This window comes from Copadichromis virginalis, linkage group LG4, assembly GCF_057382275.1.
Source record: "Copadichromis virginalis isolate Kocher_CV1m ecotype Utaka linkage group LG4, C_Virginalis_male_GT1.1, whole genome shotgun sequence".
In the NCBI taxonomy this organism is placed as follows: domain Eukaryota; kingdom Metazoa; phylum Chordata; class Actinopteri; order Cichliformes; family Cichlidae; genus Copadichromis; species Copadichromis virginalis.
Window position 1 is genome coordinate 19,317,336 of NC_140621.1, and position 27,699 is coordinate 19,345,034.

A 27,699-nucleotide genomic window follows, 5' to 3' on the forward strand; every position below is an offset into this window, starting at 1 on the left:
AGTTATATCTAGGGCTGAACGATATATCGCATTTGCGATAATATCGCGACATGATCAAGTGCAATTTTCTAACTGCAAAGGCTGCGATTATACTGCGATTATATTATACAATTCATGGGCTGCATCCTCCTGAGGCCGCATTTGTAGACCGATTACGTCACAGCGACGCGCCGAAGGCTGTCCAAATTACTACCATATCCCAGAATTCATAGCGCGGCCCAGCCAAACTCCAGTTTCCAGCAATGGCGGCCGCTACTAAGTTTTAAAATTACTCATACTAATCTTTCAGGGTCACAAAATAAACTTTTAACATATTTTCAGGCGAGAAAGTAGTTGTGTAAACATCAAATATCTGCTCGGTTTATCAAGATATCCCATATTTGCAAAAGTGCTTCGACGTTTTCAGAGGCGTCTGCTACCCACCAGCTCGACAGCTAGCCGGGAGCTCGAGGGTTACTGATGCGGCCGAGAACGGCACAACTCCCGGCACATCATTTTCAGATCACCGCGGAGTTTCGCTGCTCGGGTTAAACGTAATATATAAGTCACTTAGACAACCTAAAAATGTTATTGTTGGGCTTTTTTCAGTGTTTTGTTTGTTCGTGAGTAAATCGGTTTGGCTGAGATTAAAGTTATTAGATTAGATAAAATAAAACTTTATTAATCCCCCGGGTGGGTTCCTCCTTGGTTTTCACACAGCTGACTAAACGTCAAACAGAAAACTTATTAAACAGAAGTATGACACAGTCGAGAATTTACACCAGTGTCTGGTTATATTTTAGATAGCAAGAAGCAGACGGCCGAGTTTATTAAACTCCACCGAGACAGCGGTGACGCTAATCAGAACTAGACCGTCCAATTTCACGCCTTTAAATTTTAAAGGCGTGTTTGTGTGTGTGTTTATACAATTGCTATTATGTTTGCACTTTATGTGTAATGTTACTGACTGCAGAGATCAGTAAGATGTGTGTATTTTTTATTTATTAGTTTTATTTATTTAATATTATTTTTTTAATTGAATGACTGTCTAGTAGTTCACAGATGTCGAAAAACTGAGTGTGGTAAAGCCACTGATTTTGTTTATGTATATTTCTGCAATCTGCACATTGTACTGACTTTCATTTTAATGTTTACACCAGGGTTCCTTGTCAGCACTTTATGCTCAGATGTTTGTAAGCTAAAAATAAACTATTGTGTATGTTCAAATATACTGTTGTGATTGAAGAAGTTAAATAAAAATGTCAGTCATCAATTCATGCATCACCTCATGTCATCATAACAGAGGTCTGTCTTCCAGGAAAGAACAGTTTAAAATTAATGTAATATAGTATTGGCCATACTATATGATGTATTGCTTGTCTTTGTTTAATAATACAGAAGACAAAGACCTTAAAAAATAATCGCATATCGCATCGCAATCGCAATATTGGGGCAAAAAATCGCAATTAGATTATTTTCCATAATCGTTCAGCCCTAGTTATATCTGTCTTTTGGATTAATGACATGACAAAATTCACGTGAAGCATTTGAAGAGGAACATGACAAACATTAGAGACACAATAACCTCTTTGTAACACTACCTGTGGTGTAAGAGCTGCTCCAGCCTTGTCCCAGACCCAGAGAGCTGCCCCCCCAGGTGGAGGAAGGCTTTGTGTTGGTGAGGCCAGGCGGGGGGCGGGAAGGGGCTGTGGTGCTGCTCCGAGGGCCCTGTGGGACCTTCCACAGCTCGTGGGACAGAGAGGCCTGGCTGTGAGAAATGGGGCCTGGAGACCAAGTGGATTTCATCTCTGACAGTTTACCTACAAGAAAAAGAAGATGGCAAAGGTTGGTCTGCAGAATCATTCGTCCGAAAGACAACCGCTCCCGCAGGAAGGAGTCCTGCAGGATGAAATCGCTGAAAAGTTCTGAGAAACTGTCCAAAGGTGAATATGAAAAAGCAAGTAAAGACTGCATTACAAAGTACAGCCTTCGCTGGATTTTACTCCAAAATAATCTCATCTTGTGTCATGGTACAAATCTATCTTCTGTTTCTGTGAAGCACACACTTTACATATAAACCAAAAATAACTGAACTTGGTGGCCTTCATGCACATTTGTGTGTGGCGCAGGAGGCACAAAACCCCACAGTGTGTTAGCGTATGCATGAGATGTGTTTGAGAGACACCCAAAAGGAAAATTACTTCTTTCAAACAGACCAGTTAAGAGTCGCTATAAAAACGGGAAACACGACAAGCTGTACTCTCCATGCCGCACACAGAGGAGGAAGGAGATGCACTAACATCGCAGGGAGGGGATTATGCACTGCATGATACACAAAACTGACAGGGATACAGCTCAAATGAAGGTCACGTTTAATCAGGGGCAGTGACTCGTATGGAAAAGAAGACACGTCTCTCCAGTGAATGGCTGAAGCGCTGGGTGTTAAAGTAACAGGAAGGAGAGGAAAATGCTGACTTGCAGTGAAATTAGCCACTGCAGTGTGGCGAGGGGGTGGGTGGGTGGTTGTGGATAAACCATGTACCTGCATCCTCCATCTCCGGGGACGAAAGACTGAACGAGCTAGTGTAGCCACTGACTGGCCAATCAGTGGAGGGAGGCAGAGCCTCGTTCTGAGATGAGGTGGGAGAGGAGCCTAAGCCGACGCCAGCAACACAAACAAATAGATACAAAACAAATAAGGAAAACACAGCAGAGAGAAAATGGCATAAAGAAAAACACACAACAAATGATGACAGTAAGGTTCTTTAAGAAGAGAAGAATATAGAATATGACAATGATTACAGCAGCAGTTAAAAAAGTAGGAAAATGAAGAACGAAAGAAAAAGAAGCAGGCTCTCAGGTGGCAGAAATACACCGGATCACGGCTGATTCATACACCTTTCTTTTTTAAAATCATCTCCAATTCATCTCTTTACTTATTTGACTTTAAACATCAGAACCAAAACACTCAAACTGAGCATCTTGATTTGGAGGCGACGTGGTCCGGCCTTCACTCACTTCTCCTGTTCTCACCTCCGCTCCTGTCCCGGAGCAGGTAGCGGTTGACATCTTGGATATTTGTGTTGATGGTGGGTCCGCTGGGGACGCTGCCGGGGGTCATGTTGGGGTCAGTTTCAGGGTCGATATTCTGGAGGCCCTTCCACGGTACACCAGGACAAAACTCTGAAAGTAAAAGGAACACGTGCGCATGATTTTCTTACTTACGGGACACCAAAGAAACTTATAACAGGCATGTTTCACAGGTAAAGGTTTTTCTATTATGCTCATTTTCTGCACATGAATTCAAATGCCTGTCCTGAAGATATGACAAAGCAGTTTTTGGCAGACAACATAACAAACTTAAAGCTGACAAACTGAGAACATGAGCGCTGCTCACCTGGTGGCCAGTTGATATTGGTCCCATTGGCCATTTTGTCACTGCTGCCTTTGCTTTGTCCCCAGCTGTCTGGAGGCACCAGAGGGCTGGAAGGAGACTCTGAGCTGGATATCAGGCTGTAGGGGCTGTAAGATTCATCCAGCTGAGTGGGCTTTCCAGGAGGGCCCAGGTTGGCACCTAAGAAAAGCACAATGAGACAATGAGACATCTAAAACCCAAATACATTAACAGTTTTTAAATAACTGGCAGAAACTGCTGAAACAGTATTTTCAACACGCTCAAATACAAAGGGATTTTCAAGCTGGCGTTGGGTCTCGTAAACATATTGTTTGAATATATCATGCTGGATATACAACTTCCAGTCCACATTTCAGATCTGCATTTTACACATTGAACACTCGTCTCCAGTGTCAAAAGGCTATTAGGTGAAATAATCATGACAGTGAGCCCCGTTTTCTTTCTCACCGTGCTTGCCCAGGTTGGGCTCCAATGGAGAAGAGTTTCCAGAGAGGCTTTCGATTGAGTTTGGGTGTGTCCACTGTGACAGGCGCGATTGGGGTTGGGGGGGTTCCTTCATTGACAGACTTCCCACCTCCATGCAGTTTACATTCAGTCCAGCTGAGGACATTAAGGAGATGTTACTTCACAATCCTGCAAGGACTACTTTTCCACATTCAAAGAGCAATGCTGATACTACTCACAGAGAGAGTAGGGGCTGTAGGTGTTAGGAGATGACTGCGGCTCTTTGGTCTGCAGGTCCGGGAGGCCTGGAGCCTGGGGATGACCTGGAAATGAATCCAGGGAGGATTTGGCTCCACCAGGATGCAGGCCTGAGTGGGAAGGGGGCGGTTGCTGTTGCTGCTGCTTCATCAGCAGGGCCTGGGCCAGCTGACGCTGGTGCTGTTGGATCTGCTGCTGCATGTTATTGATTGTACGTGCAACCTAGGGAAAAAAATAAACATGATGGATATTCAATGCGCAGGTTTTACAGATCCAGTAGGAGAATTAAAAAGTGAACCTACTTGCTGCTCTTGTTGTCGAATGGGGCCAGAAACATTGCGCTGCGCCTGCAACATCTGCTGCTGAATTTGTAAACGCTGGTACGCCTGTGCAGGCATAAACAGGATTAAAAGTTTCTCAATGCCACGTACAATAAATGTAGATTAAACAATATGACCACATGTCCTTTTTAGTTACGTATGAGGTTAAAGATGAATTTAAAATGCTCAGATGTATCCAACAAAACTGAAAGCAGATAAAACTAAATGAGACTCACCAGTTGCAGCTGGTAAAGTTGATTTAGAAGGGTCATATGTTGAGGGTTTATTGGTGAGGTTAAAAGTGCAGGATTCAGACCAATGTTTTTTGCTGCAAACTGTAAGAGCTGTGCTTGAACCTGTGGAAGAAAAAGATAAGTAGGCAACGACTTAACAAAATGAAGATGCAAATCTGAGAATCTGCCTTATGTATAGTCTGCACCTTTCTCGTGTTAGACTCTGAGACATTTGAATTGAAATAATAAATGTAAGAATCTCACATGGCTGCTTTTAAAGGTTATGGTACAAGTCTGAAGTATTCACCACTGTATACATACAAACTCGTTCTCTCCTAATATTTAGACAGGAAGTGTTAAATAAGTTCATATGTTTGTGTGTATGAGTGTACCTGAGGGGAGAGAAACTGAGGCACTTGAGCACGTAGACTAGGCTGAGAGGAGCTGAGAGGCGGCACTGGTGGCTGAGGAGGCGGCTGCGGCATGGCCCGGACTTGTGCTGCTCCACCACCGCCAAACATTCCACTCTGCACCTGCCGAAAAGAGGACATGTCGATCATTTTCTTTAGCATTTACTCTACTGAAGTGACCTTGTTTTAATGGAGACTATTTACATTTGTGGCTTTTAAGCATCATAAGACCAGCTCAGGTATGATGTACTACAACGTGCAGAAATCCCAGGAAACATTTAGACACTCTGCTGTCATCAGCAGGGAATTTAATACTGCACATGCAGAGCGTATTTAAATATGGATTAACAATGGAGTGACTCACCTTATCCATGAAGGGCAGGCGGGGATCTGCTGAGGGGTCTTTGGAAAGAAGCGGAGGCCGAGGGCAGCTCATGGGCTTGTTGATGAGCCCGTTGTTGTAGTCGTGGCCAGCTATCCCCATCCCACGCTTGTCAAGCTCCGTCTTCTTTTCCAGCAGGGCACTCATGGCCTGATCCAGGTTCATGTTGTTGCTCTTCAAAGCCTCCTCTGCTGGATCCCTCTGAAAACAGAAAAGAGATTAATCCCAAAATGTTCGGATCAAAATTATGCTGTTATAAGCATTTCATGATTAGCTTTATTATTATTAATTACTAGTCTTTTAATAAGAAGTTTATAAAATGGCTATTGAATGTTTTTTTATATATATTTATATTTGAAGAAAAGACTAAGCACTCACAGGGAAGCCCATGTCAGTCAGCTGCTTGATGAGACGATTCATGATCCAGACCTCATCCTGCTTCCCTGGGATCTTCCCCTGTAGGAGATGTGATCAAAAATGACAATGTCAGTGCAATTAACTGATTTCTTATGATGTCAAATAAAAGCATAAGGAAGTGTTCTTTATCCAAGCATTTGTGCTGCACACCTTTGGTGGGGGCTTTTTATTTGCATTGCTCCAAGAGTTACAGGAAGAGTTGCTCTCCTGGGAGGCAGTGCTATTCCACATGTCTACCTCCTCTGCATCCCACTGACCACCTGACAGGCTCAGGTCTTCACTTCCACCTCCCCATCCATCTTGCATAGGTTTGGGAGCTGGAAACAACCACACAAAAACGCATAACAACAAATAATAAGGGCAAAACAGGTACCTTATGTGGCATATTTGTGATGTTTGTCATTATTTAAAATAACATGCTCAAAGTACTACAATATCTCACATATCAACAGGATGGATACTGAAACCCAGTATTAGAACAATGACTGGGCCAAAGTATTAATAAAAAAAAAAAAAAAAAAACTTGATTAAAGCAGAGTTCTGTTCTGTTTTTAATACCCATTATCTCTCTTTTAGAGCCTCTGAGTGTGAGTGCAGCTGTCTCTTACAACCATGGCTGCACTGTGCATCAAATACACAGACTTGCTCGAAAGTGTGGTTTCATTTCTGAAGAGTAAATGCTCACAACACTCAAAGCCACACATGCAACAAGTTTTTCTTTTTTTTTCTTTTTAAATATAAATATGCCAAGACGGAAACATGAGCAATATGTCAAAACATTTAGCAAAAGAGTAATTTGCCTTAGTTAAATTAACATAGTTGAATCACTAAAAGTAACCATTAGTCAGCTGAACGAGGCGTTTTGGTGGTTAAAAAAAAAAAAAAAAAAAAAAATGTTAACATTAAGAACATGAATGTAAGTTATCTGTTACCATGAGCACAAAGCTACTATTAATTCTATTGTTATTGTCTTTATAAATAACAAGAAGTTAATTATTAAAATAAGCAGTATGAATAAAAGCAACAGGTAAATTCTATTCTATTATCTACTATTCCCTGGTCCAAGTTAATCTCAACTATATGGGTAGGATGTTTGAACCACGCTTGACAACCTGGCTCAAAAGCACTGGGGATGGTTGGGTAATATGCATGAGTCTCTTAAGCTAGTAATGTTTATAATGCACAATTAAAAACTTGTTTGTACGATGTTTTACATCTAGTAAATGTGAAGGTTTTATGTTTCACATAGAGACTACGTCAAAAACATAATATAGCCACTAGGGGTCAGTGTAGATTTATGTGCAAAACCCAAGTACTCCTGCTTCCCTTGTGCCATATTGATGTCCTTGACTTGACTCACCGGGAGAGAATTTTTAAACTTCTGTTTTTAAGCAGTATAGCAACACATACAGTATGATTGTATCCCAAAGCTATCCACACTTGGACGAGACTGAGCCATTTACCAGGTTTACAAGATGCAGGTGTCATTGTCGGGTTGCCCCTGCCATAGCTCTCCGGATTGCTTTCCCCCCAGCCCCCACAGTTCCCGCTGGGTTTGCCCCAGGCAGACGTCCCATTATCCACGCTAACCGGGGAAGATGCAGGTTCCCCCCAGGAGCTCTCCGATTTTGTGTGGGAGCTGGATATCTCTCCCCAACCTGGAGGACACACAAACACAATCAGTACTACTCAGAAACCAATCAGATCATGCGGCGTTTTTTTCAATATTGTGACCACACAGTGTCAAACTAAACTACAAAGATTTTGTTGTTACGATACGCCATTTGTTCATTACACTGACTTCTGTTTGCAAAATTGTGTGTTTAAATGACAGTTAAGAGACCAAATCATTATTTCTTGCCCTTCATACAGAGCAACAATAAAGGCTCTTTGTGCCATACAGCACGGCCTGGTTTACTTTGCTAGCTAAGTTTAAATGTGCATGGTAGATGCCCAAGACACAGAAAATGGGATGGAAATCTAACAGTGATGTATGATTGTGTCTTGACCATATTCAATGTCTATATATACATAGAAAAACCAAACATTTTAGTATTTGATCCCTAATAACCTGAGGCTTAAATATAACTGAGTCCGGTTAACACCACTAAACTGATTTAGCCTTCTGCTTTGAAGTGTGAAATGCCAGCCATGCAGAGAGGCAGAAACCTGGGTTTGGCTTAGCAGGAAGGTTGATGGAGGGAGGAGATGCCCATTTAAGATTTGGCATGGTCCCGTCCCTTTTGGCAAGAAAGACAGAGTGCTGTCTCTAGGCCTGCAGCAGCGCCAAGCTCAGTTTAGCTCTCTCCCCAAGGAAAGGTCAAGTCCCAAAGGCTGCTTCAAAATTATAGTTAACATTCAACCCTCTTGTGTCACTGGGTAAGAGGTGCACTGATCTAAACAAGATATAATCTCATCTGAAGAGTTTGTTTCTATCCATCGTAAGTCACTAAAACTCTATATTAAACAGCCAGTGAACAGCCTGCTGTCAGGATTGATCCAAAGGGTTCAACATGAAGAGTCAAATGAGGGCCAGCAGGAGGCTTCTGCCCAGTGCATAGTGTCTTGCTCCTCCTCCTCCTGTTCCTCACTTCAACTACTGACAGATGGTGGCTCCTATAGAATTACACACTTCCTATCCACCTCAAACAGTTTGTGGTGAATCAATATTTTCACGAGGCCCTTTGTAAACAGCATTCTTGTGTTTCCTCTGCCATGTGAGGTTGCCAGGGTTGCCCCCATAGTCGAGCCGAGAGTTGTGAAGTGTGAGGGCGTCACTGAGGGACAGGCCTGGCCCTACCCACCTGATTTAGATAGTTGATTAGAGGCAAATCCAAAGAGAGTAAACTAGGTTAAGATATTACCTTTAAGTGGATCAACAGCTTGGAGCTTAGCAGCGGACAAAGCCAACCACCAAACAAGCTTTTTAGCACCTTTTGCTTTGAACAGTGAACAAGGATGAAGAAACTAGGAAACCCAGGCAGGCATTATAGTTTACCATTAACTAGATTAAACTCATTGAAATCAAAATTTGAATGCTGACTGTGTATATTAACTATACATTGTTAGCATTCATAAACAGGGAAATCTGAGCAAGTCATGTTACAGTCTGCATAATATATAGTTTATATCACCTTACCTTGAGCCATCAGGGGACCTCTGCTGTGAGATGCTCCAGGCTGGTGTTGCACAGTAGGATCCAAAGGCCCGCTGGTGGGGCCTGAGTTCTGGCTGTTTTGGCTGTGGCTCTGTAGGGGTGCAGGTGGCCCGTGGTAAGGGTGATTGAGAGGGTGGGGATGGTTGTTGTTGGTGCTGGGGGGATTATTGCCTCCAGTAGTAACTTTAGCTTGGGACGATCCTGAATTGTTCCTGTCCCACAGATTGACTGCCTTGTTGTAGGTACCGGGATCGCCCCAAGCAGAGGTCCCGTCATCGATCTCCATCTTGCGTCGGATGGAAGGAGGGGAAGGCTCTTCCCAGCCTGTAGGCTCAGTTGTTGAGGATTCCTGCTTATTTCCACCCCTACCTGGACCTTGTTTCACTGAGCCCGATCCCCCCCAGGACCCCATGCTCCCTCCTCCATTGTTACCACTAGGCCCATCTTGAGGCTTGCCCCCCCAGCCTTGAGAGGGACCACTGGGTCGCTGAGGAAGTGACTCTCCCCAGCCACCATTACCTCCAGGTCCTTGAGAAGACATTCCCCAGCCTCGTGGTTCTCCTTCCCAAGCAGTAGTGGGACTCTTTTTACTCTCTTCTGAGTCCCCCCACTCTGCTGTGTTATTGCTCACTCCACTGCTAGCCCAAGTGTGAGATGCTTTGGGCTGTTCTCCCCAGTTCTGGGATCCTGACTTGATGTGAGAATCTTCCCACCCACTTGGCTTCTCTCCCCAGGACTGACCACCATTTTTGGGTATACTGGTGCTTGGACCTCCTGGTGGAGGGTTTCCCCAACCACCAGGGCCACCTGGGGGCTTGATGTTGCTGGGTGGCTCTCCCCAACCAGAGCTTGGCTGGTTGGTAGCTGCTATGTTACCACCCCAACTAGAAGTGCCCTGAGAACCAGGCGCATCATTTTTGCTCCCAGAGTCAGTCATCTGGCTAGGGCCTGTGTTAGTGTTGGAGGGCCCCTGGGCATCGACTGGAGTGGTTGAGCCAGAGCCCCATGATCCAGTGCCTACATCACTCTTACGTTTGGTATCGTCCATGTCCCAGGAAGTGTGCTGGCGAACGGGAGTCTGTCCCCAGCCACTGTTGCACAGCACCCTGGGGTCCAGATCCTGGGCAGGCATCAAAGGAGCTGATTTTTCTCTGGATGACCGGTCTTTTTGCTGGGGATGGCCTTCCATGCTGTCACTGCTTCCTTCACTAGCCGCAGCTGTGCTTACAGCCCTGCTCCATGAGATGGACTGAGAGTCCTGTGCGGGAGAGCTGGGTGTATCCCATCCTCCCTGGGTCTCTTCAGGGTGTTCACCCCAGCCTCCAGAGTTCCCTGTTCCATCTCCTTCATGGCCCCAGCCAGGTGCCTCCTTAGATGAACTTGCCTTTGAGTTGCCACTGTTACCCCATACTGAATTACCATCTTCACCATTGACCTGTGAGCCTCCTGGCGGTGGCTGGGTCATGGAACCCAAGCCTACAGGTGCACTTCCCCAGCCAGGCAAACTGCGGATGGGGCTGGGGGGTTCCTGCTTATTAGTGTGATTTGGTCCATCAGTTTTAAGGTTCTGAGGTTCTGAACTGAAAGACACATTCGTGGACGGGGAGGGGTGTGGCTCTGCATCAGAAGCCATCATGGTAATCCAGGCATTGCCAATCCCCGAGGAGTTGCTGTTAGTGTTGGCTCCGGTACAGGTGCTGGTCTGGGCTGGTGGGGGGCCAGGTGGATTGCAGAGGTTGGGTGTAGAGTGAGGAGGTGAAATGGTGTTGGCTCCCCCTGAGCTGCCTCCCCCTGTGCCACTTCCGTCATGCCCCAACATGGGCCAGGCAGACGGGTTGGCATTAGGGTTTAGGTTCAAGTTAAAGTTGGTGCTGGAGGATGATGAAGGACCCCAGCTCCTAGTACTGCCTCCTCCTCCTGGGCTGTCACTCTTCGTTTCACTCCCCATTGAGGACTGAGGGGGGCAATGGGAAGATACAGCCCCAGGGCCCCAGCTGCGACTGGCTGCAACCTGGCCAGAGAGCATGCTGGTTCCAGTATGATTGGCAGGGCTGGGCCCACTGTTGGCTTTGCTGCTGAGGTGGTTGGCAGGGAAGTGGCCTGTTTGGCTATTTGCTCCCGTGGCCATACTCACTGTACTACAACTACTGCTAGTACTACTGCTTCTGCTGCTGCTGGTCAGGTGACCAGAGTCAGTGTCCAAAGGGCATCCTCCTGGAGGGACCTGGCTCTGGCTGAGTGTAATAGAAGGCCAAGCCTCTGTGTCCTTCTGGTCGATAATTAGTTGATCCCAGCCACTGAGATTGGTGGAAGATGCAGCACTCGTAGCACTTCTGTTGGCTGGCAGGTGCCCCCAGAGGGGATTATCATACTGGGCTCCCTGGCCACTCTGTGGGGGCAGTTCTGTGTGAAAGACACACACAAGGAAAATAGACACACACACAAAAAAAAAATCATGAGCCATAAGCAGGAGCAACAGGATGACAGCAGAGAGACTAAGTTGCATACGTCATCACACCCACATTTGCTTAGTAAGATTGAAATACCATGGCAACATGCAATGTGTCTTCACCATGCTTTATAAATGAAAATACATACCACCCACATAAAAATAAATAAATAAAAGGAAAAATTACTAATATGATAACAGAGGGGGTTTTAATTAGTAAATGAATAAAAATTATGTACTTTATTTGTATACTACACATTTCTAAAGGAACAAACACTTTAAAATATGTCATTTATCAAAATAAGGTGCCGTGCATTCAGTACGTTTAAAGAATTTGTAGTAAAACATGATATTATATTTTTCTCTCGTCTTTCCCTCAAATGTTCAATTAGTTTAGTGCAATTCTTTAAAAAAATGGCAGTGATAACATTGCTTTTCTAATTGAAAATGATTGAAAAGTTATGAGTATTTAAAGAAAGGAACAACAGAAAGATTGGAAACGTGGTACAAAGCTAGAATACTATCTTGGAACCTTTTAAGCTAATTGGTAACATGATTAGATAAAAAAGTTTCCAGAGAGGCTGATGGGAAGAAGTTCATACAGACTGCAAGAGGAAGTATTTTATATTTTATCATAAAAAAACAAACTGCTCTACGTATAATAATAATAATAATAATAATAATAATAATAATAATAATAATAATAATAACTATTATTATCATCATTGTGATTATTATTATGTATTGTAGGTCATAAAAAGATTCAGGCTCAGGAATACTTGTCAACATTATCACTGCATTCATGAATGCAAGTTAAAACTACGCTACCATTTAAAAAAAAAAAAAAAAAAAACTGCCTCATTCTATGGGCCTCAGGTAATTTAAGATTGACTGAGGAGAAGTGGAACAATGTTCTGTGGTCTGACCAATCAAAATGAGCAATTTCTGGGAGAAATAATGGAAGTGGAATGCTCCAGACGGAAGAGGACAGGGACATTCCAGCTTGCAATCAACACACAATTCAAAAGCCAGGAACCGTGATGCAGAGGTGCTTTAGTGGACATGGCAAGTCTCCACCTGTGCACCATTAATCCTGACAGATATATGTGCACAGGCTTTAGAGCAACATATGCTGCTATCTAGGGAATGTCTTTTTTAGTGAATGACTGACCCATATCAGCAAATCAATAACAAACCAAATTCTGCATGTATTTCAAATGCACTGAAATGTATTTATTTTTGTAATACCTTCAGGTAAAAATAACATAGTCTTAATTTTTTGACAGCTTTGCTCTTTATTTTACTGTGCATGTATACAGCTCAAGCATCAATAATAAAGTTTTCAGTTTCTAAGGTTATTTATAACAAACAAGGTTAAAAATAAATCAAATTAAAAACATTTGCATGTAAAATATTTTTGCTGAAATAATTTAACACACACTGCAAACAGAAGTCATAACAGATAGATACTGCACCTTTCCAACTAGTGACGCACAGATCTGATATGTGATATTCCTTTATTGTTGGGGCCTCTCTGTTTACTACAACAGTTGTCAGCACACAGAGCACAGGCTGAATTAATGCTGCGCTCATTTTACCTCTGAAGTTGAAGCTGGGAGTGATGCCACTGCTGTGGTAGCAGTAGTAAAAGCAAGAAATAGCAGGATTTATTTTGGTCTTTAGCAAGGTCGAACCATTCATCCATCGCCAGCAATAACACACAATACCTTGGTCGTTTTTCTGTGTACAGCTTGCTTAGCGAGTCACAAATACACAACATTTATAGCACAGATTCCCAGTTTTACTACTGTTGACGTGCACTGCCACCATCTTGGATTATGAAGTCGGGGTTGGCGGGGCTTCTCCAACTTTCTGAGTGGAAAAATCCTACAACTGGAAGGCAGCATAACACAATATGAGGGAGCTATCAATTCAGCTGCACTGGCTCCCCATTAACTCCAGAGTTAATTTTAAATAAAACATGCTTTTGGGCAAGTTTTTGTTTTTTAATGTTCATTTTGTTGTGACATTTATATTCAAAGGTGCTAAATAAACAAAAATGCTTCCCCATCAGCGTCTCTTGTGTTTGGTTTAACACCTGTTTTAAAGCCTTCGTTTCACTCATGGTAACACAAGTCAACTCAGTTATTTCAGATTTCCTGTTTCTTTTGAGCTCTACTCCAGCTGAGATACAAGTGTGTGACTCAACACATTCCTGTTGTGAGCAGGGCTATATTAGAAGCTAGCGTTATTGTAAAGGAAAACAGTAAACAGTAGTGATCCTCACACTTAACTTAAATAACCCTAGTGCAAATAATTATTATCTATTAAATTTTTTAATTCATTTCTGTGTCCCAAGTTATTTCACTAATAAATACCAATTTAGTACATATATATATATATTAAACTCCAGCATCTTAATTTACAAAGTTCATAAAGCAACAATTAGGCTAAATGATGTTATCTTACATTATTCTTTCCATCAGACTGTGGATTACAGCTCAAAGTTGTCACAGGGCCTGTACTCAGTATTGGCAGTTACCCAAAGCCATTGTAATGGTGTAGTATAGGAACTGGAAAAAGCTGGATTGGAGCATCCTTATACCAAAAAGTCAAAAAAGGAATTCCATACTTGGGAACCATGTTGCAGAATGCAATCAATGACAACATCTTTTACTTACGACCGCTACACCTCAGAAAACATCCATCTACCCATACAACTGCATGCAAAAATGCTTCATCTTATTTCTCCGAGAGCGAGTAGAATGGATCAAGCAATCCGGCTGCGATTTTCAGCACTGAAACAATAAACTCTACTCCAATCATCAACCTTGCGCCACCTCACTGGCTCATTTCTGCTACATCTCAAACTGAAGCCTCTGTTGTTTACATGCGCCCTCACATGCGTGCATAGTTTGTATGCAAATACGGCGACTGTCACAACAACAGGAGGGAAGTGATAGGATGCGTGCACCAAGATGTTTTCAAGCTTACTTTAATGCTTGCAACTACAGACAAGGGAGAGAGGGTGCAGAAGAGAGCAAGGGGGAGAAAAAAAAAAAAAGAAAGAAAAAAAAAGAGGGCAATGTATTTCTGACACACACAGCGCCGTCGTTCTGTAGCGTCACTCGACTGAGAAGTGCAGGGCCGCCATTTTCTCAGTCCTGAACTAGAGCCAAAAAGGCTCTGATCTCCTGTCTGGATAACCAGTGCTCCTGCTTCAACAGCACACATGCTTTCCTCACAATAACACACACAGAACATCGTAACACGACACTGCATGCTCGACAGTGTACTGTCGCTTTAATATTTAAAAGTGCGCAAACGCAATCAGCCGAAACAACACAGGGATGGGAGGAAAAACAGAGAGCAAGAAGAAAGTAGAAGAGTGTGCAACACAGTAATGAAATACCTGTGGAGAGGTGCCTCCCGACCATCCTGTAAAGAGCTAGGTTGTGTGCAACGCAGCAACCATCCTTGTCTCAATATGTCTGCTCGGCTCGCCAAGCTTCTGAGGCTCATATCTGAAATGCTGCCAAGAAGTTGCACAGCTCTTGCACGGCATGAGACAACCCCCCCCCCTCCTCCACCACCTCCCTTCCTCACCCCTCTTGCTCGGCCCCTCCCACTAACCCTGCTCTGACTGGGTCTTTCCTCTCCTATCTATTGCTTCTCTCCGGCTTTATTTATATCGCGCTCTATTCCTATCCTGATGGAGGATATTCTCCCTCTCTGGAAAAGCACCGAGACGCGGCCGACTCAGCGGGGAGGGGGAGGGGATGAGAGTGAGAGAAACAGAGGGGAGACTTTTATTATTCACTCTCAAGCCATGATGTAAAACAAAAAAGCAGGGCTCTTCTCTCCCGCCCATGCCCTCACATCTTTCAACCTTTCAAAACTGTCACTAAACATTTAGCTCCGTCTGCAATTAGTGCTGCCGCCCACGACGGAAAGCCTCTTGAATAGCGGCAGCAGGCGAAAGAGAGCGAGAGAAGCCCTTCAGAGCTGGAATGGCAATTTTCCTCACACATGAACAGACACAGGATAAGAATGCACAGGATGACAAATGTCGATTTTTGCCAAAATTTATGGCTGCAAGTCGGAAATGCAGTAATCAAAAACAGAGCTGTCACTTTGGGGAGATGGTTTCTGGACACATGAAATAAGCAAGGTTGAAGGGATCTGCTAATTTGTGTGTGATTTAGTCTGGTTCAAAACATGGTGCTGGAGTGACGCGCACAGAGACAACAGAGGGAGATACCCATGAGATAGAAGGCAGAGAGGGAAGAGGATAGGAAGAGCAGGGAGCAGCAGCTCCCTAGATCAAGGCTGCTATTGTTTACAAATGATCCCAGCACCCACACAAGACAATAAGTCAATGTTTAGTGGAGAACAGAGTCCCTTTATGGCTGAAGTTCAGCCCCCTGTGCCTCTCGGCTGTGAGGTCCTAATGCACGGTGAGGTCATGGCCACTCGCTCGCTTTGTGTGCTAACTTACACAAAGTACAGATGGTGCATCCAAGTAGAGGAAAAAACAAACAGCTTCCTGACAACAACTCGGATGCTTCGTTGTATATCTATTACTTTATCGTGCAGCAAACTGTAAAAGCAAAAGCTACAGTTTAAAAGAAAGCTAAAGCATTCGGATATCCAGTGGTGGGATCACTAAAATTTGAAATGTTCAAGTATTTAGTTTGTGATCCTTTAGCTTGGAAAGCTAGGTGGTCTGTGTGATTCAGGTCAAAAGCTGGTGGAGGATTGTTTGCTTTAAAAATTCTCTTTCAAAAAGCGGTTAACACACTTTGGGTCATTTTGCTGAATGCTCATTTTTCTTGATTGTAAAATGATGCGGTCTGATCTGGTACTGGACTGCCTGTGTGCCTTCTGTTCTCTGTCCTTCACTTTAACATTTGTACAACACACCTGACTAGAGGCGAGGGAAGCTCGAGTTTCCTTGCTGAAGTGGCCTTCTTTGTGCAAACAATGCTTTAACGTTTCCCTTTTCACCTTCCCAAGAAATGTACGGCATGCACAATTTGCTCAACTATGCCTTCTATTTTCTGTAAAGTACTCCTATGAACTTGACGGATGTTTGGTAATAGAAATCTGAATACTTTCACGGCCAATGTATTCTCAGAGGGTGTACTTGTGGAGGAAATGGAGATGAGGGTAGAACAAGGGAGGGATCCAGAGGAACGAAAACATAAAAGAAAGAAGTCAGAAAATGAAGGACAAAGATGGATGTTGAGAGATAGGAGGAGGAAATAATCTAGGAGGGCTATGTGGGCCTCAGCTGTACTGATCCTGGCTTAATGAAGTCCCTGAGGGGCACAGAGACTGGATGGTACAGAGCTGACAATGCATGCTGCCAGCCAGATGAATGAACTCTCTGATAAACACACAAACGTGCACCTCCCAGGAATCTGCTACCTCTGCCTATGATGGTCTCAAACGCCACACTGCGTTTGATTTGATGCATTGTAATCAGTGCAAAACATTACAGCAGGGGCAGCAGGGGTTCGTTTTATCAAACTTATTGATAGAATGGGTTTGATGCAGAAACATTGCAAAAACAATTGTTCTGCGTCATGCTATACTATTTTGAAGTCTCAGTACTACAAAACAACTAAAAAATAAATAAATAAATAAATTGTCTTTCCTACTTTGATATTTCCTGTTCTACTTCTGCACAAAGCAACAAAAATAACACAAGAGGGACTCTCAAATTCGGCGAATTTGTGATGTAGAAACTGTTGGGAAGTTGAATTAACTAGTTTAATTTTTATTACAATGCAACCCACTTACTGACCTTAACTGGGGCAAGTTGTATCCAACATTTCATTGCTGATATTATGGAGCATCTTTGCTCTACAAATCCTTTTAGGCACTTTTCAGCTCAGCTCACATGAGCTGATTTGATGGGGTTTTTTTTCCCCATGAGACAGAAAAATGTGTAAATGTGTTTGCAGTTTTGCACAAATTGTTAGAGGAATTGTAATGATTTTTTAAAAATTACATATCAGCTAGAGATGATGGTTAATCAAAAACGCTATTAATAGGGTTGGTAGCCACTAATGTGACACATTTTTGTTATAAGCATTACAATTCCAGTTGATAGCACGCAGAAAATGGCCCTTTTGCACACCCACACCACAACAAGATGCAAGACAAAGCTATTTAGTCACTGCATGCTGTGTTTGGGATATTCTGCAATAATGGCAAGTTTTAGTGTTACAGATTTAAGAGTTAGAGTTGAGGCAGGGTTAAACTGTATGGCAACAGTGACCCGGATATCCTGACAAGGCAAAGTGGAACAGGACACAATGCCAGCTGTCATCAACCACAGGCATAACCAGCAGATTTGTTGAAGGCAAATATAACACTCCTTAATAGATATTTGCAGCGCAGCAGTAGCAACAAAGCCAAAGTGTCACAGATAGCTTGCTAAATTCTCTGACAAACAAGGGTGAGATAAGGACAGGAGCTGTGCGTATATACATATGCAAAACCTGATTTAATGGATGCTTTCTTTGCAACTGCTTTGCCGATAATCTCAACATTATCTCAAGGGGAAAAGAATGGCAGAAGGACAATCTGTGCCTTTTAAAAAGTACACAGCAAAGACATCTGGCCATCATGTTTGGCTGTCAGTATCATCTTTCTCCTCCCTCTCTAAAGGATAAACCAGGTCAAGGTCTTTCTTCAACATGCCAGTCTTAAAATAGCTTGGTGTCATGCCTTCTCTACATGAAAGGGCCTCGGGATATGAATTGTTGCAAAGCAAAAAAACAAAACAGCAACATCAGGGAGAGAGTGATAATAATGGGAAGACTCACAGTTACACATATAATATAGTATGTGGAGCCTGACTAATCACGGATACTTACTTACAGTATGTGTGAGCATGTGTTTTGGCGTGGCAGAGGTTGAGGAAAAGAACAACCAGCACACCAGACAAAGTCAGAAGAGCAGGGACACAGTGTAAGAAAGACAAGATAGAAGAAAATAAAATTTTTTAAAAAAATCTGCGAGAGCTGATGTTTAATCACATCACAAGATGTCCCAGTCCTCTTTGAGGGGATTCCCAAGGCTCTTTTACAGCATCATCAGCAGACTTAAAGAGCACATCAAGTCTAACAAGCATGTACTCTCTCTCTGCTGCACCAGACAAGCCATTAGCACATTAGCTGCACTGTCCTTTCACTTGACAAAGACGGCTCATACCACAATGTTATGCCATTTTTGTCTTAATGCAGCTTATGGGCATAAAAAACCTGATCATGTTTTAAGGGCTTTTCCCACAGAGCATTACACAAATACAAAAAGGGGGTAGCTATAAATTTTAGCACTTTCAACCATGCAGTCATAACAGTTCACCTAAACAAGTCAAGTCAAAGGGAGGCCAGGATTTCCCTATGTAATATCCTCACATATCCCTGATAGAGACAGCCGTTTAATCCAGAGAATAGCTAATAATCTTTATGACATACAATCTTAACTCTTGCCCTGAGCCTGGACTATTAAACACACCAGCTGTTTACTGTTATGAGTCAAGTTGAGCAGGGACATTCAAGTTATGACTGTTTACGTTAACATACATTCGCATGTATACACAGTGGTGCACACAGAATTACCTTTACTGCTCGTCAAAAGGCCTCATGTGGGCAGGTAATGAAATACAGTGTAAAATGAGATGGAAACATGATAAAACTAGAAGAGCAAAAGGGAACTCAGTGAAACTCGACTGAAGTTAACTAAAGAGACATATGACGAATCACAAGGGGAGATGGCGCAGAGTCATGCTTGTGCAAAACTGTCCATTTGAGCTGCCTTTAGTGTTGTGAGGTCGTTCTGTCTGTCTGTCATAATGTAATCAGTCCGTTTAAAGACGCAGAGAGAGCAAAAGCAGAGCCGAACCAGCCTGCCAGAGAGGGGCGGGGAGAAACAGCAGCTTTTACCGTAAGCCATGAGTCACTTCAGCCCACAGAACTGGATGTCTGCCATGCTAGTTCTCTCCTTCTTTCTTTTATTCCTTCTCACTCGGTCTTTCTATCTATGCCAGGTCAGGCCCACTGAGGCAGCCAGCTAGCTTGCTAGCTAGTGCAGTGTTGCTCCGCCTACAAAAGCAGGAAATACTGAAGGGATGGTCAGGAAAGCTCAAGAAAGAGTAGGAGGAAGATGATAATGGAGGAGGTGGTGGAGGTGGAGGCGGAGACAGAGACGTGGACAGGATAAACATCTTATCACCATGGAGATAAGGCTGCACTCAAACAGCAGACGACACATTTATGAGAAAGTTTGTGCTGCTCCTCAGGCATTGAAAAGTGTCCAGTGCCCCTAAAGTGTCACCAAAGAGCACCTTTTTAGGAAATAACCGTTCCCTGCCGCCACTTAAAAACACATAAGAACCTGATTTACTGCCAAACATAAAACCACAGGAAGGAGAGTACACAGACACACAAAGATAGCCAGCTGTGTTTACTTGCCATCCTTTACCCCAGTATTCCTACATCCACATCCCTAATTCCCAGACAGGCTGAATGAAAATAAACAATAGCCAGCGGCACCTGTGCATTTGCACAGCCTTGCAGGTACACTGCATGATTACCAGCACAGTGCCTTACAAAAACAGGAGTGGATACAGCCATTGCTTTTTAAGAATGCCAGAACTCTTTGGCACAGCTGAGATAAGTCAAACAGATATTAGTAGAGATCTTTGAAGAACCAACACTGTTGTTGTTGTGGCATGACATACTTTTTGACTAAGTAGCTGTAGCCAGCCAAAGTTATTATTGGAGTAGTGTTCTACATGTTGCAACTAAAACTGCAGACTTGACAGTGACTGATGGGATACACTCAAATTTGCTCGAGTACAGACTGAACCAAGAGTTTACATCCTGCAGCAATGAGTACCTGCACTCTCTAATTGTATTAAGTAACGTCAACTTTATTTTGTCTTGTTTGATTAAATTTTAGTGATGCAGACAGTGAGAGCAAGAAAGTGTTGTCCATGCAGAAGCCTGATTAAAATGTGTAGCATCTTACTATAATACACAATCTGTATGTGTGTTTGTTTCCTTGTCCATTTACTCCTCTTACAAGACCAGGATGAGGGGACACACAGGTACATTTTAGGTCCCTGAAGGTTTTTAACTATATCAAGTCTTGTGACCATGTCATGTTGCCAAGCAACAACCTAGCAACAGGGCTAAAATCAACTGTTTTTAACATTTGTGCACCTATAAAAAGCATCATCCAATTTTATTTCACGATATCTAATTTGTATCCACAAAACATGTATTATATATGACATGTTATGATGCCATCAGGTTACCTGGCAACCACCTAGCAATGTGCTAAAATGAAGAAGCATTGCTGCTCCCACAACACATTATAAAAGCAGCGTATCATTTTTATCCCATCACAAGCAGGTCAAACAATATTATAGGAAGTGCATCATCTATATGTATAACATAATGTAACTCCACTGAATTTCACTCCTCATTCTCAATTTATATCCACTTCATGTGGATAAGCTGAATATATCATCAGTAAAACAAGTAATTCCAAATAACCTCTTACGATTTATGTAATTAAACATCACAAGATTTTTTTTAGAAAACATTAAATGTACTTATTCAAACCAACAGACCTGTGGGCAAGCTGGCTGCAGTGGAAGAGGAGCAGGAAAGAGAGGCGTGTATGGCTACTGTTGCTGCTGCAGGTTCACTAGTGGTGGGACGTCCCGTGGTGATGAGAGGCAGCGTCCCCAAGGGAAGAGGCTGGCCCCGCTTTAACAGCTGCTTGTGCTCCTGCTGACGAAAGCGTGGGGGCACCTCTCTGGGCGGGTAGCGCTGCTGGAGCGGAGTCTGGGACTGCTGTGCTGTCTGCGGCTGACCTCCGGAGGGGATGCGCTTGCCATTTCCACTGCTTGGGGGTACAGATGGGATGGCACTGGGGTTGACGGGGGGAAGAGGAGGGCTGGGGTTGAGCTTGGTAGAGTCTGGCACTGATGAAATGGGTGGGGATAAGTAACAACAAGAAAACAGAAATGCAGGGATGAGGAAGGGTAAAGCAGAGCTGTTGAGCACACACTAGTACTAAAATACTATGATTAGTTGCAAATGGACTGGTCCATATTCCAAATAAATAAATAAAATCACTCGCTAGAGACCGTTTATATGACTTATATCTGACACATAACACATTTAAAGAAAACTAAAAGGAACTGCTGAATACTGCCCTCTTCCTCTATAAATTACTGTCAGTAATTCATTTTAAATGTTTTCTGTAAAGCTACTGTGGTTAAGCATTTCCTTCACTGACTCTTTTCAAAGCCCTGGATACTTTTGGAAGATTTCTATGAAGTTAAATTCAGAAAGGCTAAAGGAGCAGAAATCTATAAATGCACAAGATTTACTCAAGGCAGTGGTCAGTCCAAACAGATGGTTGTTCTTTGGAGAACCACAGGACTGTAATAACCTCGGGGTGGCACTATAAAAGAAAAAATGATGACTTTAGAGATGGCCAAGACACCCAACTCCCTCACAGCCTGTCATGGTGCCGGTTCACAGATTATATGTGTTGAAGAGGTCAAGTACCAGAAAATGGACTTAGACCTGCCTGCTACATTATTGTGGGCTATTGTCTCCATCAGGACGGTGCTGTAAAGAGCGCTGAGCACCATCAACATAAGCTGTTCATGGTTTGTGGCAGGTTATGGCCCCTGAAATGATCACCTCTCAGCGCTCTACAAAAGCCGTTAGTTATTAACTGCTTGCACGGCTGCTGAAGCAAAGTGCTCTTATCCAACTAGCTTTAGTTACCCTTAGCAACAGAGTGCGAGGCTCTCTCTGCTCTGACCAGCCATTTCTCATGGTCGAAGCCCTGCAGGGTTTCACATGAGCAGCGAAGCCTAAGAACTGCACATAATTTAAAAAACCTCCAATAACATTTATTCATGCATTCGTATTTTTATTTTTTTTCCAATTGAGGGACATTAGAAGTTGGGAACAAAACATTGGTATATCATCACTATAAAACTGGTGTGTTACAAAAGAAAATTAAACTCCAATAGTCACTCTCTTACTCCCCAGAAGAAAATATCTAGCCTCTCTGCAGCTTAAAAATGCATCATCATATCTACAATCTTGGTGTCAACTGTTGCATGCAGCTACCAGGCTAATGTGTACTTGAGACGTTTTATTGGGGATTCGTGAGAGCATCTACTATGTATTTAAAAAAAAAAAAAAAAAATGCAACCACTGTGAAGCCTCCAGTTTAGTTTTACGCTGTCACAATCTTCATTTCCAAGAGACAGAAGAGTGAAGGGTCAAGTTAAGGCTAGCAAGCTTAATCCATATGCTGGATGGGTGCAACGCATATATGATGCTCGCCAATTAGTGAGAAGTAACAGACTAACAAATTACCAGAATTTCACAAAACTGGAGTGCAAACTCACTGGATTGGTTGCATCTTATAGAGAGTCGTGTTACCCGTGAAATCATTTGATTAAAATGCTGCAAAAACCCCCAGCACTGCAAACATGGTCAAGAAGTGACTTGAACTACTGGTAAAGGGTCTAAGACTACAATCAACTACAGCTCCAGATATCGTCACGCCTGTCAAAGAGGCGATTTGCTCTCATCTTTAAGCGTTCACAAAACACAAATTAGTTAAAATATTTATTCCCATTATAGATTTTATAAAGGGAGAAATTATCTACAGTGACCAAAACTGTGTTTTTACCACATGCAGGTTTTAGTACTTTTGGGGTAAGTGAAGGTGTAAAGCTTAATAATGGGTGATGCATCCCTTGTTTGTTCATCACTACCTAATCACACCTCTCTAAAATGTATACACTGAAATAAGAGTTGTTGCTATAAAAAACACGGCTGCTATAACCGACAAGATCCACTTGTCAAACATCAGAGCCGTGAAGTCCAAAACACCCCCAGGATGCTAATTTACAGTCGCTGAATTTGGAAATAGGCGGTCGGAAGCCACCACCAAATCAAACATGTTGGTCAGCTTGGGGTCACGGAGCTGCTCCAGAATGAGATGGATCATGAGACACAAAGCGCACTGGATAATCTCCTCAGCACATTTTATTACATAATAAAATAAGCTGGTAAACTAGAATGCAAACAGGATGCCAAAAAAAAAAAAGAAAAAAAAAAGAAAAAAGTGCTTAAGAGCTACACATACTGTACAAGAGCAGACCCCCAAACACCAGCTGACTGGACATAATGTGCACTGAGCCACAATGGCATTTGAGCTCTTGCTGCGGGGGAAGGGGGGTCTTTAAAAACCACCAGCCAGAAGAAAAAGAAAATCTTTGTGCTGCAGCCTAACTGTATTATAAAGAGCGGGGCCTTGCGATTGGCTGACAAAATGAGTGTGTGCAAGGCAGCAGTGAATAACTTGCACACATGCGGCTAGTCCGGCATCACACACAAAAACAAAGAGTTATGTAATGCTGAGGCCCACACAGAGGGGAGAGGGCGAGATGGTGTCGTGGAAGCACACTCAGCCTTGTAAATACTCAGACATGTTCGCTCACACGTCACAAATGGCAACATTTTTCTGTGCACGTTTGTTTGTATGTGTGTGTGTGTGTGTGTGTGTGTGTGTGTGTGTGTGTGTCAGTCATAGTATGATCCAGTTTCACCCAAATCTGTCCGAGTATCTCCCTCTCCCTGCAGCTCAGCAATGTTGCGGGTGGAGGGCGGGGGGGGGGGGGGGGGGGGGGGAAGAGACGACACACGCTATAGTGTTGGAGCTCGCCTCTCATCAGATCTCTCTACATCTGCTTCATTTCCTCTTCATTCTTTATCCCTCCCCACCTTCCTGTGCTCCCCTCTCCCTTTCTCCTTCACTCCCAGTGATCTACCATTATCCTCTTGTCATTATTACTGTATTAAAGGCGGCAGATGGACACGATAATTCCTGCCCAATTCTACCCGCTGAGTTTAAGAGGTGATTTCCTCTTAAAAAAAACTGAAGACTGTTGTAGGTTATGCCACAATGTGCAATCGTAGTTATGAACATGAGCATTACACAGTTGGGACTCCATGATGTGACGTAGATTCTTCTGGAAGCTGAAGAGGGGGGAGAGCTGGCTGCCCTTTTAGCCAATCAGAGGGAAGAAACAAGGAGGGGACAGGGGAGGGAGGGAGGGAGAGCGAGCAAACGAGAGAATCGACATTCGGGAGGAAGGGAAGGAGGCAGGGAGCGAGGATAAGTGATGAAGAGTGTAGTGTGTGTAAGAAAGTCTCCACCCCCTCGTGCACTCCTCTGTTAGCTCGAGACTCACTGCCTGAAATCAACTTGGGTCCAAATCCGCTTACAACTGGATCACCATTTGCCGGTGCTGCTTTGGTTTCTTCAGATTGCATGAGCGACACAAGTCCTCCAAATTCAGTTATCCTGATAAACTGATGATTTAATGTAAAAATATCCTTTTATTCTCAATTAAAATTCAGAGACTGATCAAGGCAGGGCTTAATAAATGTTTCTGGCAGGTGTGGTGTACAATGCTTGTATCTCAGGCAGTACTTAGCAGCGAAACAGTGAAATAGAGTAAGAAGAGACGAGACCGACTCCTGCTGACAGCCTGTTTGCAATAACAGAGTCCTCAGCTGTGCCACTGCACAGGAGAATTCCCACTTCATCAAAGATGCACATCAAGCCTTGGCCTTGGGGCTGTGTGTGCTTCATGCAGAGGAAGCCATCCCATTTTCTATTTTAAAAGGGGTCTTAATTTCCTCAGAAACAATGATAGTATGCTTGCCTGGCTGTTTAAGAGCTAGAGGTTGTGGGCTGCCTGGTTAGGATTGTCTGGGGATATATTAAAAGAGTTGGAAGAAGGTGGAGGAGAAAGAGAGTGAAAAGCATTGGGAATCTCTCTGAGTGGAAGGAAAAAAAAAAAAAGGTCTGTGACCTTGCAGACAAAGGATACTTCTGTGCAGGTGCTTGGATAGCAATGTGCAGAAGAACTGAAGACTAGCGAATGCAAGTACTCATCACAAGGTAAGTTAGTTTTAAAACTGTCCTAACAACAATACGTGATGAATGAATGTTTTCAAATGATGTTCCTCTGAGTCGCAAACCAATTTTCAAAAACATAATTAATATATTAACAGTACTGTGCAGCCTGTACAATATTTACAAGTATATATTAAATACTATCAGTATTCTCCTCCCCTATATGTACAATAATAGCATGCTAATAATCATTCTCACTGCTCTGTTCCTTCATTGAAGTGGTTCGTCTCGCTCTTGGACAGAGTACATACTGAAATGCAAGCCTTCTATAACTGAGCCTTTAATCCCACAAGTTAGGCCATGAATGGAGCTTTATAAACTAGCTAAAGAAAATCTCGCTGCTGTAAACAGGATTGCTGTTTGCTTATTGTCCAGTATGTTACATGTGTTCAATCTAACAGCCAGGCCTTCTTGTGACTAAGAGTGAAATCCTGTTTGATGCCTTTGCATCATTTGCCTCCAAACTGTCACAGCACACCACTTTAACGGAACTGAAATAGAAGAAAACACACATGCTGCCTATTTCTAGAAAAAAGTAGCAGAAAGAGTGAATCGTGAGGGAGGAACGGCGGCATGTCTTTGAGGCTCTCCGTCTCATTTTTCCTGTGGGCTTTAAAATGTGAGCAGCGAGCCTCACAAGAGAGAAGATTAAAGGGTTTAATTAGAAGTGAATAAATACGACACTGTAGTTAAGAGGGAAACCCGTCACTGCATTACATTCCACACAGAGAAAAATGCTGTTTAAAAAATATATATATATATATATATATATATATATATATATATATATATATATATATATATATATATATATATATATATATATATATATATATATATATATAAAATAAGATTTTTAAAAAATATTTAATATCTGACAGCACAGTGCAGAGAACGCAAGGTTGTGATGGTCAAAGCGTTAATCAAACGGTAACTATGGGTCTGAATATATAATCTCAGGATCGACATTCACTTCCAGCTCTTAAGTGTTTCTCTCCAGACCTACTCTCCACCTGCAGAAGAGCTCCACAGGTTGAAGTAGGGGGGATCTCAGAAGACAAAACAGCTCTTGTGCCAGCAGCTGCAGGCAGCCCAGATTCCAGCGTGTTATGATTTACAGGAACCGAAGTGTGAAAGACAGTGGAACGTCCTGTCCTCCTGACCTGGGCAGCCCCTGCTGAGCCCGAAAAATGGTTCAGTCTCACATAACAGCGTCAAACTGAAACTGCAACAAAGAAATGCCACTTGGCACTTATGTTACAAGTATCTGTTTCGCCACATTCAGGGGCTGAAAATGCTTAATTTGTCAAACACATTCTAGACATTTTTGTTTGCCACAGACTTGACCTTTGCAACTTCTCCAATAAAGCTTCCTTTCAGATTGCAGCTCACTAACCAACCAGTCCACATCCACTTTTTGACAGGCTAAACTCAGCGTGTGGGTATATTTCAAGAAAAGACACACACATACACAAAAAAGATCACGCGTGAATTATATAGCACACAAGTGTTTTATAAAGACCCTTTCACATCTGAGTGTTGCTAATTAAATTGTACCGTAATGTCAAAACCCAAGCCCATCTGTCAGTTGTCATAAATATAATGGCTCAAGTGACAATATGCAATGACAACAGGCTCATATGCACAATTTATGGTGTAAATACAGCTGAACACAGCTGTTACTTGTGTTGTTCCTTAAAGTGCAGCTTATCATTACCAGTACTGCATTCATTTAAGCTGTCCTGCTCGGGATAAGACATGCAGTGGTATAAATTTCCCCCCTGATCGCACCACAATTTATGGCTCTCTAGCACAAAGCGCTGGGCGTAATTAAGCGAATGTGAAACGGCAAATTAATCTGTTATGAAATTACTGCCACGACACTACTTTGTAATAATGTTATCTTTTATTGCACTATGTAAATGTGCGCCTTGATGTGCATGCATGTTGTCCCCAGTCTCTGATAGGGACAAAAATGCACAGCATGGATAGGCACACAATAGCTCATTAACCCCTAGAAATGAACTCTAGAGTAGCTTGTTGATGGTGGATGTGCACAATGCTTATTACTAATAGACTCATCTATTATTTTTCTTTTTAGGGTGCGTCGCTGACACCATGAGTGCGGCCCAGCACACACTGTGATAAAGGTCTCTGTGATACTCACATCACAGCGTTGCTGCCATGCT

The 27,699-nt window shown here is 42.9% G+C and overlaps 1 protein-coding gene across 6 annotated transcripts in view; it reads right to left on the reverse strand.

The window, feature by feature from the left end:
* Positions 1 to 27,699, reverse strand: part of tnrc6c1 (trinucleotide repeat containing adaptor 6C1) — a 48,205-nt gene that overhangs the window by 8,378 nt on the left and 12,128 nt on the right. For 2 of the 6 annotated variants that reach the window (XM_085454028.1, XM_085454027.1), the window contains exons 4-18: positions 21,117 to 21,473; positions 8,998 to 11,418; positions 7,322 to 7,516; positions 6,009 to 6,175; positions 5,820 to 5,897; positions 5,424 to 5,642; positions 5,042 to 5,182; positions 4,653 to 4,772; positions 4,399 to 4,482; positions 4,078 to 4,318; positions 3,842 to 3,994; positions 3,377 to 3,553; positions 3,013 to 3,162; positions 2,522 to 2,632; positions 1,581 to 1,799 (exon numbers count right to left, since the gene is read on the reverse strand). In XM_085454028.1, the coding sequence (XP_085310154.1) occupies positions 1,581 to 1,799; positions 2,522 to 2,632; positions 3,013 to 3,162; positions 3,377 to 3,553; positions 3,842 to 3,994; positions 4,078 to 4,318; positions 4,399 to 4,482; positions 4,653 to 4,772; positions 5,042 to 5,182; positions 5,424 to 5,642; positions 5,820 to 5,897; positions 6,009 to 6,175; positions 7,322 to 7,516; positions 8,998 to 11,418; positions 21,117 to 21,473 (4,833 nt within the window). Of the gene's footprint in view, positions 1 to 1,580; positions 1,800 to 2,521; positions 2,633 to 2,997; positions 3,163 to 3,376; positions 3,554 to 3,841; positions 3,995 to 4,077; positions 4,319 to 4,398; positions 4,483 to 4,652; positions 4,773 to 5,041; positions 5,183 to 5,423; positions 5,643 to 5,819; positions 5,898 to 6,008; positions 6,176 to 7,321; positions 7,517 to 8,997; positions 11,419 to 14,876; positions 15,023 to 21,116; positions 21,474 to 27,699 lie in introns of those variants that run through there. The other 4 variants (XM_085454031.1, XM_085454030.1, XM_085454032.1 and 1 more) reach the window with 3 other exon arrangements.